Here is a 19,133-nt window from a genome sequence, read left to right on the forward strand (position 1 = left end):
AAATTAGTTGGGACGCATTATTGTTTACCTGGTTTATACAGTTTGAATTCAAACAGAATAATGTGTATTTCTTTTTGTTTATAACTTGTGTTAGTAAATATCAATTATTACTGCAATATTGTTTATTATAGCCATACTCTATAACCAATATAAAGAAACATCCGTGCTGCATCAAATAGATTTTTTGTTGGTACATAGCAACCTAATTCTGCACTTTTTAGGGCTTATGCTTGGTTCAACTTAATGGACAATTTTTACACAGGTTCAATGATTTTTTTATGGGACAGAAACATTATTTTTTAGTACCATACCAATAACATCTGTACGCCCAGCACTGGCCATTTCTGTGTGCCGAAGAAAAAAAATTTTTGGACACTGATTGTGCACATTAAGAAATTTCAAGTTGGTAAACAAGCGTACGCAAGCGAAACTTGAAATGAGATTTCCGTGCAACAATTTTGCACCAAAAAAGTCCCTGTAAGAGATGTGTGCAGAGGTATCCAAATGGAGACTGTTTTAGGGTGAAATTATATCTTGGCTTTATTGAGCCTGTTCCTGTATCCAGGCAAAACATACAAAACAACACAATAACAAACCCCTATCCCTTTGTAAGGGCTAACTTACTTCCCCAGACACTATGCAGGAAATCATAGGTGGCGGTACAGCTGCCTTGGAAAGAACTTGTGACCAGAATTGCAGTAAATAAAGTACAAAGATTTATTGGCACATACAGAGGCAGCAAAAAAGTCCTCTTACGCATTTCGCGTGGTTGCCCACGCTTTATCTGCAGAACTGGAGGGATATTCCCATTACCAGCCTATCACCCCAAAGTCTAAGGAAGTACCTTAAGCAGGTGGCCCTCCATGTCAGTCTCTGGCAGGTTCCTGGGTCCTCTGTGTCCAGGAAATATAGGTCTCTGGGTGTCTGGATGTCTTGATCCCAGCACAGCCTTTGTGCTCAAGACAGTTTTTGTGTGCAGGCTTCTCTGCTCTCCTTCTGTCAGCCTAAATGTGAGCTAAGGAATTTCTCTACTGTTTCTCACATCAGCCTTTTCTCAGAGTCCTAATCAGCCAGGTGGAGTCTGGTTGATTGCCTGTGTTCAATTAACCAGCACACTGCTGGATTTAGATGCAGTTTCTATCAAACAGTGATAAGTCCCTGTTACAGTCCCCATAAAATGTCATAAGAACAATTTGTCCCACCTTATCTGCCCCGTTTCCTACTGTACCTGTTGTAAAATATCAGACCCTAATTTGATCATTGGCTTCCTTTCATATTTTGGACAACCCTATGTCTACTCCAAGCATTTTTAAATTCCTTAATTGGGTCCTCTACCACCTCTGTTGGGAGGCCATTCCACCAATCCCCCATCGTTTCCGTGATGACGTTCTTCCTCACCTTCCCCTTGAGCCACTCAACCTACAGCTTCAGAGCACGACTTCTTGTTCTAAGATTTCTCTGTCTCTGGATTATGCTTCCCTGCTGCACCTTGTTGAAACCCTTGATATATATGAAAGTGTCTGTCATAGAGATGTAGCCAGATTTATTGTCCATGGAGCCGGCGCAAAGAAAATCAAAAGGTCAGGGCTCCGGGCACAGTAAAACAGCATTTGCTTTGTTGGACTCTGCACGGACAGATTTCTTTGTTGCTGGGTGATGCTGCGGCCAGGATTCAGCGGCTTCCCACCGTAGCTCGTATTCACTCCTCTGCCTTCTCTCCTCCAAGCTCTACGTGTCGAGGTCCTTTAGTTTTTCCTGAGATGTTTTATGATGTAGATTATGGGTGAATAAACACACAGATACCCGGCAAGCTCTTAGAAACCCCCAAAATTACCACATTATATATATGTATATAAAGGTCAATTGGAGTGCTACTGGGCGAAATAAGAATTTTAATCAGTTAGTGTTAGGACCTGCAATATTTGGTCATGCCTTGAAGTGACTTGCAGGCTTAAAATGCTTTGGCCAAAGGGTTTAACTAAATTACCCTTTTTTCAAGAGAATATATAGGTATTTCACTATATATTTTTGTCATATTGGATGTAGCTTTGGGCTTCTTTGTTTTTTGTTGTATGTAGGTGGCCTACCCCAGTCTTCGAGAGGGTCAGGTTTTCAGGATGTCCATTTCAGCACAAGTGGATCTGTCAGTGGCTCAGTCGCAGCTAGGTAGACATGGGTTGTATGAATACAAACAATCAGTCCCAAATAAAACATCAAATTCAAATGTGTCAATATTTGGTCATTAACACTGATGAACACAGATTTTTAAATAAAATGAAAATACCGGGGGGAAAAATTCATAATCACACACTTTTCACCAAGAATTATACACGGAAAACCATAATCATATCCAATGTAATTTTCACTTGCTTCTACTGTATCTGCACTAAATCAAAATGTATAATTTCTCCACTTGATATACAAATTAATGCTAACAACCCACATTTCCTCCTTGCTGCAAAATCATTATTTCTGCTTTAAGGGGAAGACCTCCTAGATAAAAGTCGAACTAAGGATAGTTGCATGTAGGTTAAATGTATGTTAAAATATGGTAATTGTTAAATACTAAAGTCCAAACATGGTACAGTACATGGAACCCAAAGTATATAGTTGCATGGTATCATTTTGACGAATGATGGCATCATAATTACTTTGCAAACAAAGGACAATTAACCTGTGGATTTGAGGACTCACAAACAGACTTTAGATAAAGATTGTAATATCCCGCCAAGCTTTTGTTTACCATGGAGACGTTAGTTGGAAAAAAAATAATTATGAAATAATTACAAATACAAAGGTGTCAATCAGCTCTGTTTAACCTATTAAACATAACACTGAGAAAAATGGGAATAATTCCAAAAAAACAGTGCTCTTGTGTGTGCTGATGGGGTCCAAATAAATTGTTATAACATTCATGAACAAAGTATATCCAGATAACCAAGTAGCATGTATAAAGAAAAGTCAGTAATACTCCCAGGTTGGAGAAAGACACTTGAATAATAGCATCAAGAGGAGGATGTCCATAGAATGCCACAAAGTGGCAGACACAGACCCCCTCACAACATACAGATTACAATCTCCAGGAGTTAGATTTATAAAAATCAGGTAAATATACCCACTTTACTCACGACCATGCTGTTTGGTATCTGGAGGTAGCGTGCTGCCTGCTTGCAGTTGAAATCCGGAATGGGAATCCCGTGGGGGAAGAAATAAGTGGTGCACTGCTTGAAAAAAGAAATATGGCTGGATCGCTCAAAAATATATTACAAATATTTATTGGGCCATTGGCAACATCATAATAATGAAGAGAACAGGCAGAGAGAAACTCTGACGCGTTTTGCGCATGTGTGTGCTTTGTCTTTGACGCCCAATACATATTTTTAATATATTTTTGAGCAATCCAGCCGTATTACTTTTTTCAAGCAGTGCACCTCTTATTTCTTCCCCCACGAGATTCCACGTCCGGTAAACATAATACTATCCTTAATTCCCTTTCGACTTATGAGAGACTGCCCATTTAAATATAAGAAACCTTTTAATCAGATCATTATCCTAAGAGATTTGGAGGCAGGGAATAAATAGCAGCCAATTTAATCTATGCCCCATGGAACTCCTCCCTATAACTCATCATATTGACATATTTATTATGTATTTGAGAGAATCCATTGTTTGTATGTGATAGTGTTCGGTAAGGGATGTTATCCCAAAGTCAGGTCTCAGCTGTTCCAAGAATATAAATACGTATTCAAAGTATTAGTTTATAATCCAGGAGCTTTAGAGCATATATTAGTGCTTGGGAGACTCAATAAAGCAATGTAAGCATAGGTATAAATGTACAAGTAACGCTGGACGGCTAACTCAGATCTCCATATATACCATAAAGTTAAATTAGCATATTGAATTAAAATGCACATTGACTTAATACTCAGCGATTTGCTTACAAACTCGGACTCGCATAGGGCTTTTTTGTGACAACTGAAAATGACAAATTTCTCATGGTTGGTGGCCTCATGCAATACAGTGAGTGAATAATAAAGTGAGTATATATAGTATAAACGTTCAATAAGTTCACAATTAAGGCAATTGCAAAAATTAATTTTATGAAAACTGTTGTAAAAAGGTGAATAGTGATAAATATCAATGTATATACTATTCCTAGGAAAGATGCAGCTTTTTCACAAGGATCTTTCACAACACTCAGGATTTCACATGAAAAAACAGACAGGATATACTGTAAAAATGTTTAGATTATATGGGAAAATGATCCAAAAATTGGGAAATTCCTACTCACGTGGTCTATGGAAATTGCGAGCGTTTTTCCAACACAATGTGGACTCCAACAGGATCTTGATCTTCACTTGGATGAGGCACATTCCCCTAGTCTGGGGAGATTATGAGCCCCTAAGGAAGCTAATATTTTTGAGTGAAACACGTAGGGTCATCCTAAACGAGTATACTGAACTTAAGAGAGATGCCCCCTTCTCTGTTGCATTTTCCTACACCAGCGCGAGAGTGCGATTTGCTCTACTTGCGCCTAGCCGACGTCATCAACCCGGAAGCTTGGTTGTACGCCGAGACAGGGGGACGAGTGAGCTGGTTCCTGCTGGAACGAAGCCCGTGGACAGCCAGTCTTCAGACCATGGGTGGTCTATATACCTTTTATCTTTTGAGAGCATGTGAATGTATTTCCACTTCTTTGCTATATGTGTTTCAATTTATAAATGTTATTTTCACTGTTTCTACTCGCTTTCCTTCTTATGCAAGAGATCATATACCTCATCCGTGTAAAGTTCAAGATCCTGTTGGAGTGCACTTTGTGTTCGAAAAACACTCTAAATTTCCATAGACCACGTGAGTGGGAATCTCACAGTTTTTGGATCATTTCCCATCTAAATACAAATGTTTTTTCTATCTATATATATATATATATATATATATATATATATATAAAGTGACACTGTGTGCTCATTTGCATGTCATTTCCCAGAATCCCTTGCTGCAGTGGAAGTGCTGTATGCTGGGTGATAATGGGGAAAGGCAGGGTTGCAGACCTGCCTGAGACATGCAGATGAGCATACAGTTATATTTGCATATATATATATATATATATATATATATATATATATATATATATATATATATAAAAACATTTGTGTATATATATATATATATATATATATATATATATATATATATATATATATATCATAATACTGAGTTAAGTTATGGTGAGTAAAAAAAGTGACAAAAACCCTCCACAGGAAAGCAAATATGCAAATACAACTGTATGCTCATCTGCATGTCTTAGGCAGGTCTGCAACCCCGCCTTTCCCCATTATCACCCAGCATACAGCACTTCCACTGCAGCAAAGGATTCTGGGAAATGACATGCAAATGAGCACACAGTGTCACTTTTTGCCTCAAAAAACATTTTAACATGGTTCCCTATAGGCTTAAGCTTGCTGCATGGTCACAGCTTTGAGCACAGCCAGGGTTAAGGTTTTCTGGGTGAGCATACATTTGTATTTGCATATATATATATATATATATATATATATATATATATATATATATATATATATATATATATATATATATCCTGTCTGTTTTTTCATGTGAAATCCAGAGGAAGCCTGTGCTTTGGACCTGTTGCTGCTACGTTTTAAACCTTCAAGGATAACTGGATGACTTCTAAAATAACTCAACTTTCTACGGAAATATTTATAACATTTATTGGCCGGAAGAAAAATGACTTTGTCTCGTACATGTTATAACGGTTATATGTCAAGGCAACTGTTTCATGAACAGGCAAGAGGGGGAAAAAAACTATTTCCCAGGAGACATGAGTCTCATTAACCGGCGGTGAAAACTGATTAACACGTCTAGGGTGTCCTGCTGTGGATTCACAGTCACACAGAAACACGCTTGCAGAACAATCATTTATGATCGTGTGCATGCTAATAAACCAGCCTCAGCTGGTACCCTTCACACATTCAATGTTTAATGCACCAGCTGCAGAGCTGTGATGAACCACATCCTTTTGAGTGTAACTTATGCCTGGGTCTTGGACAGCTTGTATGTTGACTTTAAACAAAGAATTTGATGGGAGATAAGAACCACTTGATTCACCAAGTCTGCCCATGTTTCTATCGACTGTTAAACCTCAAACCCTATTCGATCCTTGCATTTCTTCTGTATTTAGGATTTCGCCATGCAGAGGCAGTATTCGTCCACATCATGTTCCAAACTCACGGCTAATTCGCCGAAAAAGCCGCAAGATGGTCAACAGCAGACTGATGGCCCATCGAATTAACACAGCGGGGGTCTCTGCTGTGTGAATCCTACCGGGTTCTACGTGTCTGTAAGAGACGCGCAGTAAGAGAGAGACTTAATCAGTCACGCTACCTGGGCCGAGTTACAGGCCCCGTTACGGGGTGCCGGTATCCTGGCAGCCATGTTTAAATTCTCCCGCGTCACAGCCAATCGTGATCGGGGGATTTAAATGAAGCAGAGGCTGCATCTGTATGTCTATCACAAGCATTTCTGAATTCCCTCAGTGTTGTAGTGTAACAAGTGCTCACCACAAACAGGACGGGACCCCAGGGCTGAGGTGGGGATGATAGAATACGCCGACCAACAACCGCGCAAGCGCGTTCAGATTGCAGAGTCATAGTCGTGTAGTTAGGTCAGGGTTGGAGAGGTCAGGATAGTTGTTATTCTCGCCGTGGTCTAGGATTGGAGAAGTCGGATGGTCGTTGTGCGTAGCCGGGTTCCAGGAGTAGAGAGGAAAGAATAGTCGTGTGCGTAGCCGAGGTCCCGGGGTCAGAGAAGGTAGAGGTCTGGGTGAAAGCTGAGGTCAAAGGTACAAGATATCAAGCAGAATGCACAGAGCAACAGCAGGGTGGCAGGATGCTTGAGGCAAGCACTTCATACATAAACACGAGTTTATGCTCAGCCCATTTGCCTAGGAGCTGGCTGAGCACATAAAGCACAGGGAGCCAATGGGAAGGCTGCAGGCAGTGATTCATCACACATAGACTGTGTACTGATAGGCAGGGGCCGGGTGCATCCCAGCTGTGGAGTAATGAAGGGAGTTTGCACTGACCCCTTGAGTGTTTCTGGTCATGCGACGCCACCATGTATTGGAGACATGAGCGTCCTCCGTTGCGCCATGGGAGGCGGTGCAGGAGCGGAGCCTTCGTCCGGTGCCAGCAGGGGTAATGCTGTGCTTGCGCACAGTGCACGCGTGAGGGGCATCACGGGATGGGTCACGGGGGCGGGACTGGGGTTTAATCCTCACAAGTAGCCTCTACCTCCTCTGTTGGGAGACTGAACCCAACCACATTTTCCATGGAGAAGTGTGACGGGAGGGTGGTAACCAGGCTATATAGTAAATGTCAAGCCCGTTTGGTTACCCCTGCTCCATGTATAAGGGTCCAAGAGAGTTAGCTTTTGGGCCCAGTAACATTGTATTACTGCATTATACTATCTTCTGTATCCTACAATGACAGATTAACTAAAGTGTATCTGCATTATTTTCATTGGTGAATGTTGGAGTGTCTGGTGTTTTGTGCGTTTCAGTATGTGTATGTGTGTGTGTATCACTGTGTCTGTGTGAATAGCACTGTGTCTATGTGTGTATCAGTGTGTGCTTAGCCGTGTGTTTGTATTAGTGTACTGTGTCTGTATGTGTATTAGTGTGTGTGTGTATTAGTGTATCTCTATGTGTATCAGTGTGTCTGTATGTGTATCAGTGCATGTGTGTATCAGTGTGTCTGTGTATGTATTAGTGGAAGTGTATGTGTCTCAGTATGTCTGTGTCTGTATTAGTGGATCTGTATGTGTATCAGTATCAGTGTGTATGAGTCTGTGTTTGTTTGTGCATCAGTATGCCTTATTATGTAACAGTGTTTATGTATCAGTGTGTCTGTGTGTATATATCAGTGGCTCTGTGTGTGTACTGTATCAGTGTTTGAGTTAATTTGTGCATTGGTTAAAGAACAGCAAGTGCATTAGGTCTCAGCAGCTACAGTATAAGTGGCAGAAGACACAATTAACCCTGTCTCTGCCAGAGCATCCAGTAACATTCCCATGTCACTCGCCTCAAGAGATCGAGCCTGAACATAATCAGTACAGAAAATGAAAATGAGGACTCTCTTCTCCGCGATTATAGGGGGTGGATTGCAACGGTGTGATTACTACACTAGTCCATTTAAAAACATCCGATTGAAAACAATAATATGTTATTATAATATGTTATTTTTTGATCAGTCGGAGACAGTTCTCTTAGCACTGGCTTTGCCCCAAGTTTTACACATGGGGAATTGGATAAATGGGCATCTCATTGTTTTCTGTTCCACCAAGATACGAATATCACTTTATTTTTACCCTTCCCAGAAACTATATTGGTGTCTATATGTCAAGGCAGTTTTTATTCATTTTGCGCCTCCTAACATTAATGGGGCCTATTTATAAACTTGGCAAAATAGTCCGAAAACTGCTTGAGGTTCTATGCGGTCTATATCTGGCATTTCACTGCTTTTTGTACGAGTTATCTATGCAGATAAATTACACGGATTACTATCTTATTTGTGTTCACTCTCCCCCTCGATTTGGGGCAATATTGGTCGGGTGGAGTAGGGGAGAGAGAATGGCGAGCGAGAAAGAGGGGGTAGGTGGAGAGTGAAAGAGAGGGGGAGAGACGTGTGGCGAGAGAGATGGAAGCGTGGGGGGTAGAGAGGGAAAGGAGGGGGGAGAGAGGGTAAGGTGGGGGGGAGAGAGAGAAGGGTGGGGGATTGGCAGGGAGGGAAGAAGGGTGGGGGAAAAGAGAAAAGGGGAGAAAGAGGGAAGGGTAGGGGGGAGAGGGAAGGGTGGGGAGGGGGAGAGAAGGAAGGGGGCATAGAGGGAAGGATGGGGGAGAGAGGGAAAGGTGGGGGGGGGCGATAGGAAAAGGTGGGAGGGGAGAGAGAAAAAGGTGGGGGGGCAAGAGGAAGAGAAGGAAGGGTGAGGGATAGATAGGGAGGGAAGAATGGTGCGGGGAAGAGAGGAAAGGGGGGAGAGAGAGGAAGTGGGGGGGAGAGGTGGGAGGGTGGGAGTGGGATTTGGAGAGAGAGAGATAGGGGAGGGTGAGAGAGAATTAGAATGGGAGAGGAGGAGGAAGAGAGAGAGAAAGAGGGATGAGAAAGAAACCAATTATATATACAGTCCTAACAGATTAACCTATGCTCCATGTGGTGAGACGGACAATACCTGGGAAGATAACTGACTTTTAGTACCTAGGACATATGCAAATATATATATAGGTTTGAGATTTGGGGACATACAGACCTTTAGTAAATAGACTATGAAGATGCTCATCTGCCCTGGAGAAGAGTATAGTCCTGTTCATTTGAATGGAGCGGATCTGGAGAATGAGAAAGTATATTTAATAACATAAGGACCTTAGACAGGAGTTACGTGAAGCAGATGTTACAACAGAGGTGGGCAACTCCAGTCCTCAAGTGCCACCAGCAGGTCAGGTTTTCAGGGTATCGCTGCATCAGCACAGGTGGCTCAATCAGTGGCTCAGTCTTCGAATGTTCAGCGTTTTCCTCTGTGCACCTGCTCCAGCCACCTTTTCTTCTGTGTCAGGGCGGAATTAGCATTGTCTTCTTGAGTAACAATCTGCATCAGATATATCACAGTTAATAAATACATTTGATGCAGTTTGGAGAAGAAAACAGTGCAGAACGCTCAGACAAACCCTTGTGACCCTGATGCGTGGATCCCCCTGTGTGTTTGATCTATTTATTCATATAATCTTACAATGTACAACTTGAGATGAGGTTTGTGCCTAAGGGCTGAAGCTGTATGAAAGAAGAAATGTATATCTTGCTTCTTGTGTTTATACATTTTGTTCTCGGTAAGAAATTGAGATAAGAGTCATACTGTTGACTCCCTCTATTGGTAATCATGTCACTGGCCTAATAATATCAGAGGAGCCAAGATTCCTGCTTTAGAGCAATTACCTTGCATGCGCCAGCATGAATAATGTAATTCTGCAGCGCGCAACAACAGGTCAGTCCGGATACGCCAGGGGTTATTTTCAACAAGGGAGCTGTATGGTATGAAATGAAGATGTAGACATAGAAGATGCACACGTTAGCACATTAGGCTAACCATGTGTGTTTTTCTGCTGCTATTATTCGGAACGATTGAGTAATTGGGAGAAGGCATATTGTTAATACCTATGCATTAACTTACTTGCACACATGCAGAAGTGACCTGTGATGTTCGGAATGCTCTGTACCTATGAAGAAGAGACCTATCTGGTTTGGAAATCTCTGTAACTATAATTCAATCTATCATCTACCCTAATTCTGGTCCAACTAAAAGTTATCGCAACCTACAAAGGGGCCTATGCAGAGAGCAGCGCTATTTCAAAACTCGCCATTTTTTGGAGAAAATCGCGCAGAAAACAGCAGAAAATGGCGAGTTACGAAAAACGCGCCAATTTTTTTTTTCTATTTCTAAAACTCGCCTCGCGGCTGGCGAGAACCTCCATCTCGCCAGTTTTAAAAATATCCTTATGCAGAGAGGCGCGAACGGCATCTAGCGGCTGTTCGCGCCAATAAAATGGCGCGATTGTCTCCTTTTTGCCTCGCCAGAAAAAGTTGGCAAGAAGCTGCCGCTCGCGGCCATAGCAAAGGGAAAAAAAAGGCGCGAATTTTTTTTAACACATTTCTGCAGCGCGCATCTCGCCAATTTAAACTCGCCACACGCATTCATGTTAAACATAGCAGAATTCGCACATTTCTGCATATGGAGAATAAAACTCTCCAAAAAAGCTACTTTTTATTAAACTCGCCAATTTTAAAATTCGCTGCTCTCTGCATAGGCCCCAAAGAATCTACCTTTCTCCATGACCGAAACGGATGCTGGAAGGAATTGTATCTACTACAGTCAGTCTATGAATTCAACCTATAACAAATCTTCATTAACTTTAAGTAGTTAAAGGCTTTTCACTATATCATAGTGTGGGTTCCTTGAAGGGATCAACACAAGAATTCTTCATTGTTATACCTATACAGAAGTACTGGTCAAGGTCGCTTAATAAAAATAGTTGCACTTTGCATCAAATAAATCCAGCCCGGTCCATGATAAGAAAGGAAGGATTGTAACGGGGCGCTCTTCTGCGGAGATGGAGTGTATAACGTGCGAGTTATAATGTGCTTATTCTAAAAATAAGTGATAGTGAATTAAACAAATATTTACACACAGTGATGATATAAGTAATTGTGCAAAAATGAAGGTATAAATCACCATAAATGTGAACAAAGTGTGAAAATAATGTAAAGCAGCTAAAAAAAAAACCTTTAGGGACCATTTCTTGGTCCATACCGATGCAATTTCTTCCAAATAAGGGGAGCGCAGGTGTTCACGTGAAGATATGCGAAAACAAAAATATACACAATAGTGAAGCCAATATGGGTGAGTGTGAAAAATGTGTTAAAGGGGGTAGTTTTGCACTCACAAATTCCCTCTAAATACTGCAGGTGGCATGTCAGAGACCCCGTCTCTCTCTGACTGGAGCAAGGTGTAATACAGTGCTGTGGATAGCCAGGAATGATATTAATTCATCCAGTGTTCCTCACAAAAGAGAAAACTTACAATGGTATAGTATGTCTATACTTATAATGTAGAATCCAGTGCAGATAAAAATGTGCATTCGCATTATGTACAAAGGCAAAGCACATGTAAATGAATGAAGATTGCCTGGTCTCTCAGCCAGTTTTAGTTCTGTCAGTAGCTTCTTCCTGGTTCCCTCGTCACTTCCGGTGGCGTCAGCTTTATGGGTGTAAGAAGCTTGACAGGGTATCTCCACTTTCCAGTACTCCAGGTCACCAAAGCGATTTGGAGCACCAATGTGATAACTAGTTTTGCGTCTTAATGATTTGAAGTCAGTCTCAATGATTTCCTAGGAAACAAAAAAAGAACAGCGCAAAAAAACCATTGTGTAGTGTATTAAAAAATTATTTATAATATAAAGGTGAGTATTGCACGTACATCAAAATTAAGGGTTAATAGCATGACATGTTAGGGACATGTTACCACTCTGCAGGCACAGCAGGATTCAGACACCGGTTGCAGGACGTTCACCCTCAGAGTGCTGGTGTAAGATTCCAAAGTGAGCAGCTCAGCGTTGGGGAACCTTCCCACACCGTCACGGAGCTCTCAGCAGCGTTGGGGAACCTTCCCACACGGTCACGGAGCTCTCAGCAGGGTAGATCGCCACGCTGCTTCCGGGTTAAGTGATGATTTCCTAACACCAGTGTCTCGTTTGAAGTCACTTCTCGTGGCGTTTACCTAACTTACCATCCCACTAAGTCAAAGAATGTATCTTCAAAGGACAATAACGTAACATCTAGCCATATTTTCTCCTGTAAAGAGCATAGCGTTAACTAGAACGGCCGTTAGTGATAATGGCATTAAAATTATATGCAAATGAGAAATTATCATAGTCGCAGCGCGTCCTCAGCATCTCTCACAGCTGGGTACCTCCACCGCAGCATGTCCTCAGCACCTCTCACAGGAGGGTACCTCCACCACAGCATGTCCTCAGCACCTCTCACAGCTGGGTATCTCCACCACAGCACGTCCTCAGTGCCTCTCACAGCTGGGTACCTCCACCACAGCATGTCCTCAGTGCCTCTCACAGCTGGGTACCTCCACCACAGCATGTCCTCAGCACCTCTCACAGCTGGGTATCTCCACCACAGCACGTCCTCAGTGCCTCTCACAGCTGGGTACCTCCACCACAGCATGTCCTCAGTGCCTCTCACAGCTGGGTACCTCCACCACAGCATGTCCTCAGTGCCTCTCACAGCTGGGTACCTCCACCACAGCATGTCCTCAGCACCTCTCACAGGAGGGTACCTCCACCACAGCATGTCCTCAGCACCTCTCACAGCTGGGTATCTCCACCACAGCATGTCCTCAGCACCTCTCACAGCTGGGTATCTCCACCACAGCACGTCCTCAGTGCCTCTCACAGCTGGGTACCTCCACCACAGCATGTCCTCAGTGCCTCTCACAGCTGGGTATCTCCACCACAGCATGTCCTCAGCATCTCTCACAGCTGGGTATCTCCACCACAGCACGTCCTCAGCGCCTCTCCCAGCTGGGTACCTCTGCCACAGCATGTCCTCAGCATCTCTCACAGCTGGGTACCTACACCGCAGCATGTCCTCAGCGCCTCTCCTAGCTGGGTATCTCCACCGCATCACGTCCTCAGTGCCTCTCACAGCTGGGTATCTCCACCACATCACGTCCTCAGTGCCTCTCACAGCTGGGTATCTCCACCGCATCACGTCCTCAGTGCCTCTCACAGCTGGGTATCTCCACCGCATCACGTCCTCAGCGCCTCTCCCAGCTGGGTACCTCCGCCGGCAGCACGTCCTCAGCGCCTCTCCCAGCTGGGTACCTCCGCCGGCAGCACGTCCTCAGCGCCTCTCCCAGCTGGGTACCTCCGCCGGCAGCACGTCCTCAGCGCCTCTCCCAGCTGGGTACCTCCGCCGGCAGCACGTCCTCAGCGCCTCTCCCAGCTGGGTACCTCCGCCGGCAGCACGTCCTCAGCGCCTCTCACAGGAGGGTACCTCCACCACAGCATGTCCTCAGCGCAGCCGCCAGGACACATTTTTACATTTCCCATGAACCGCGTAGCTTCCTGGCATCTGGCGGCCGCGCTGAGTGTCCTGCGCATCAGAGCGGTGGAGGTGCCCTGCGGCTTGGAGAGGCATTGAAGACATTCTGCGACAGAGGTGCCCAGCTGAGGACATGCGTAAGGCGGTGACATGGTGAGGGGACCTGCGGTAGCTCGCCCTGCAGTCAGTAGATATGGCGGTGCAGCGCCTTTGGCGATTTGGTCATGGCAAAATGGCCACGCCCAAAGGTCCAATTATGCTTATGAATGGTCTGAAGGGATGTGTGTTACACCACAGTTAGACATGATGTACATAACATAGCGTTATTTCCCAGAATTATTTCTCTTCTCCGGTCTTTCTGGACTTAAGCTAAAACCATATTTCAGGGTATAGATTAGAGTAACGCTAAGACATTCTTACTGTCACATTATTGGAAGATAACGCACAGTTATGCAACAGTAACATGATGTTAAGCCTGTGCTAAAATTAGATGTAGTTCGGACGTTGCCTTTGCATATAATTAGCTTTGAGGAGACCATGTAAACTCAGGGAACATGACATCCGTCCCTGTTTTAGGTAACGTCACAATAGGAGCCTGATTTAATGGACATTTATGGATCTAGCCCTAAGTGTCTTTTATTTACCACTGCATAAAGCCAAACATGTTAATAATATCAGGAGGGGAGCTTTCATGTTTAGTGCTGTTGCATTATCAGTTATAGCACATCCATTTACTCTTATGAGTAATCTGATCTCACAGTGCAAAATGACAGCCCATGTGTCATTGTGTGTGTCAAAGGGGTTAGTGGCACCAGGGGACACACGGAACAAGAATTAAGGAGGCACCACTATAAAAGCCCACTCTAGGTACATTAAAGTCACTTTGTGTGTGTTTTTACACTGTGCTGGAATTAATTGAGCAACTGGGAGAGATTGGGAAGATATTAAGATACTATACACATTAACTTCTTATCACTGATGGATCGCACACTACTCAAGGCTTAGCTTATTAAAAAGAAATCAGGGTTCTTATGAATGACTCATAGTTTTGGCACTTGGAAACCATCTCTTCATTTCTGTGCCTCTGGGAATGGACAAGACAAGACATCATAATCTGGGTGCCCATATACTTGTGGATGATGTCAGAAGGAATTTATATGAGGATTTGCAGTTTTCTTCCATGCGAATGTGTCACCGGAGCCTCTGTAAAGAAGCACACCTTTCCGTACCTTCAATAACATCAATATTTTATAAACTAACTTCGTTTTTTGAAAGCCGGTTAGATAAGGAGCTATAGGGAGCAGTTAGGGGAGGAGTTATAAGGAGCAGTTAGGGGAGGAGTTATAGGGAGAGGTTACAGGAGCATTTAAGGGACTAGCTAAAAGGAGTGGGAATAGGAGCAGTTAAGGAGGAGTTATAGGGAGCATTTATATGAGAAGTTAGGGGAGGAATTATAGGAGCAGTTAGGAAATAAGTTATAGGGAGCAGTTATAGGAACAGTTAGCAGAGGCGTTATAGGATCAGTTACGGGAGGAGTTATACTGGGCAGCTATAGGAGCAGTTAGAGGAGGAGTTATACTGGGCAGCTTTGGAGCAGTTAGGGGAGGTGTTTTAGGATCAGTCAGGGGAGGAGTTATACTGAGTGGGTATAGGAGCAGTTAGGGGAGGAGTTATACTGAGTGGGTATAGGAGCAGTTAGGGGAGGAGTTATAGGGAGCGGTTATAGGAACAGTTAGGGGAGGAGTTATAGGGCGCAGTTATAGGAACAGGGTAGGAGTTATAGGTAGTGGTTATAGGAACAGAGAAGGGGTTATAGGGAGTGGTTATAGGAACAGGGTAGGGGTTATAGGGAGTGGTTATAGGAACAGGGTAGGAGTTATAGGTAGTGGTTATAGGAACAGGGTAGGGGTTATAGGGAGTGGTTATAGGAACAGGGTAGGGGTTATAGGGAGTGTTTATAGGAACAGGGTAGGAGTTATAGGTAGTGGTTATAGGAACAGGGTAGGGGTTATAGGGAGTGGTTATAGGAGTAATATCATAAAATCGCATATCAACTAAAGCTTGTTAAGGTAAACACTGGGACGTAATGTAAACACTGGGACGTAATATTACGTTATTTAAGTCCTAGCTAAACTTGGCATTACTCACATCCTCACCCCACGAGAGGGCCTTTGCAGGCTCTGGATGGGTGTAACAGCACCGTTAGGAATGATTTAAATTGCAGCATAATTTCCTGGTATTATTACCCTCTCCGCTCCAGTACAAGCCCGATTTTGGGGTCTGGATCGGAGTAACGCCAAGATGTTCTCAATGTCCCGTTCTTGGAAGATAACGCTACGTTAGGCTACAATAACGTGACATTAAGCCTATCTTAATGTGACATAGTTTAGCATATAATTACCTTTGTGGATGCCATGTTAACTCAGGGAACCAAATGTCCAGTCCTGTTCTGGGTAGAGCCACGTAATGTTTCCTGACGTAACTAAACTTTGTGGATCTGGGGCATAACATGTTGCATTAATACAAGGGAATAAAGCAACTCGTATCCCGCTCCCCAAACAATAATAATTACGAGCAGCTAGACAATAAGCGATGTCTTAACACATGCACATGACAGGATTCATTTAGCATGGAGAATTATCTGTACATGAAACATTTGTAAGAGTGGGAGCATTTATATGTAAAGCTTGCAGGATTCTGGCCTGTATAGGTATTATCAGTAGAAAGAGAAGGTGTTTATGCCACTTTGTAAATCATTGGTAAATTTGCATGTACAAGGTATTCAGTTCTGGACACCTAGGGCCATATTTAATAAGTGGTGCTATTCCAGAAGACAACTTCTAGTGCCAGAAGACACCTTATGACCCATTCAGGTGTATCAGTTGTAAGATGTCACTCAGTGCTGGAAGATATCTTACAGAATAGCACTGCTGCTAGAATCACTAAATCTCTCTCAGCGTCTCTCCTGCTGAAATCCCTCTCCTGGCTTCCTATTAAATCCTGTACTACTTACGAAATAAATGAGTACTTCAGACTTAGGTGATACCTTTTTTTATTTGGACTAACAATTGATATTATAAGAAAAGCTTTTGAGAGTTCTCTTCTCTTCCTCACGTCATCAATACTGATTTACAGAGATTCCATGAGTTTAACACATATGTAAAAAAAGAAAGATAGCCATCTAAGGCAGATGATGCGCAGAAGGCGGTGACAGATAGGGCAATAAATGGATGAAAGGGACAGTGAGACAGAGGACCATATATCCATCAGCAGTGTGCAGGGGGCAGAGGGGGTTAATTGTTAAATTCAAATAGAAGCAGGGACAAACATTACAAAAAATGATGGTAGTGGGTTAAAAAACTCTATTAGCATTAAGTCCTCTTGTTTTAGTGTCAAAAAATATTATCTTTTTGAGTTTGAATGTTTTCCATTCTTGAGTACTTTTAAACATTCCATTGAGGACTTTGATGTTTAAATCATTTATGGAATGATCTGGCTGTGATAAGTTGTGTCTCACTGGAGTGAAATATCTTCCGTCTTCATGGTGTGTGTCTGTGTAGGTTTGTTCTGGTTTGATGTTTTTGGCTGGTTTCACCAATGTAGCATCCTTGGTCACATTTGCTGCATTGAATCATATATACCACATTCCTGGTTGTACAGCTGTATGTTCCTTTAACATTGAATGTTCTATGTTCTTGACCAGAGGAAGAGAGGAGAACTCTCAAAAGCTTGTCTTATAATATCAATTGTTAGTCCAAATAAAAAAAGGTATCACCTAATTGAAGATACTTACTCATTTACTCTGCACTATCGCAACTGGAGTAACACAGCTATTTTTACTTCATTCTTATTACTTGCAAAATTCTCCTCCTCTCTTTTAAGGCTATACACTCTTCTGCCCTCCTTAGATTTCTTGCTATACGCTGTCCCGACTCTTGCATTCAGCTCAAGGATGTCTTTTGTCTACCCCTTTTGTATCTAAACCCATCCCACCCCTAAAACCCCCCACACTCACTGACCCACACCTCTTTAAAGAGAGCCCTGGACTTGTAAGGAAGGGCGGCATGATATAAGGCTGAGGGCCCCCTCCCTTTAAGGTGCTGTGATGTCATGCAAGGGGGGTGGATCCTAGCTTCCTCTTTCTTCTAGGATCTACTGGAGTGAAGTCCCGTCCACCCTGTTTTTCGGCATGAGGGATGTCGCCTGTGCACGGGCGAAGGCACCATGGCCCCAGCCTTAGACTGAACCAAATAGAGAATTTTTATAAAACGATTTTCACATGAAATTAAAGAGGTCTGTGTACCCATTTTGGTTCAAAGAGAGGTGTTTTCATCCCTCACCCTATAGTGCCAATGCATTTGGATATTTTGCTACAAATTTGCTGTGTGTGCACCGAACATAATTTGCTTTCGATTGATTTGGTTATCAACAGGGTCATCCCTTGAGATTGGAGGAAAGGAGATTTCATTAGCTGCAAAAGAAAGGGATTTTTATGATAAGGGCATTGACAATGTGGAATTTACTACTCATGGAGACTGTGATGGCGGATACAGTAGATACATTCAAAGAATATTTTTTAGATCGGACAGGTATACAAGGATATGCTAAATAAGTTAAACATAGGTAGGGTGTTGATCCAGATACTAATATGATGGAGGTCAGGAAGGAATTTTGTCCCCGTATGGGACATAATTGACTAATGTTTCACAGGTTTTTTTTCTTTGCTTCCTTTTGATAAATGTAGCTGTATATTTGCATCTCGTCCAGTTAGAATGGAACTTGATGGACATATTTAGACTGTAAGCTCTGTTGGCCAGGGACTGCCTAATTCCTTTTATTTAACTTCCCGTTTAATGCACTTGTGTAATTATACTATACTGTTTGTATTTTAATTCTGTAAAGTATTGCATACATTGGTGGTACTATATAAACAAACACATACATATATACGTATGTCTTTTGCAGACACTGTGGTTATATCAAAGCAAAACAGGACCCAGATGAAGAAAAGATGCAGTTTCAGCACGGAAGAGGTAGGATATGAGTTATTTTTTAATTCCTTGGACGGATTGCCCCTTTAAGATGGATGACATGGACACTGCAGGGAGACGAGGCAGTGTGCAATCGCACTGAGATGTCAGTGATTGACAGGGATGGGAAGGGGTGTATCAGGAACTCTGTGTCAGCACACTTGTGTGAGCATCATACACTGTATAGATGAGGAGGTGAAAGGCTCTCACTCATACTGGAGTATTATTCTGTCTTCATGATTTCCGAAGAGCGCCTTATCAATCCTGTCACCCTCTTGTCATTTTGCTGCATGCTGAACAGTATATTTAAATCTAGGTTTTAAACAGGAACGGAAAACAAAGTCAAGTACAGAATGAAAACGCTGTGACCCTATATATATATATATATAACAGACACACAGTATACCGCATGCACGCCTAT

General features: G+C 42.8%; 1 protein-coding gene across 5 annotated transcripts in view; it reads left to right on the forward strand.

The window, feature by feature from the left end:
- LOC142465905 (ephrin type-A receptor 3-like) overlaps nt 1-19,133 on the forward strand; it is a 183,031-nt gene that overhangs the window by 81,315 nt on the left and 82,583 nt on the right. For all 5 annotated transcript variants that reach the window (XM_075570339.1, XM_075570340.1, XM_075570338.1 and 2 more), the window contains one exon: nt 18,648-18,715. In XM_075570339.1, coding sequence (XP_075426454.1) covers nt 18,648-18,715 — 68 coding nt within the window. The remainder of the gene's footprint in view (nt 1-18,647; nt 18,716-19,133) is intronic.

The sequence above is a fragment of the Ascaphus truei genome, chromosome 14 (assembly GCF_040206685.1).
Source record: "Ascaphus truei isolate aAscTru1 chromosome 14, aAscTru1.hap1, whole genome shotgun sequence".
Taxonomy (NCBI): Eukaryota; Metazoa; Chordata; class Amphibia; order Anura; family Ascaphidae; genus Ascaphus; species Ascaphus truei.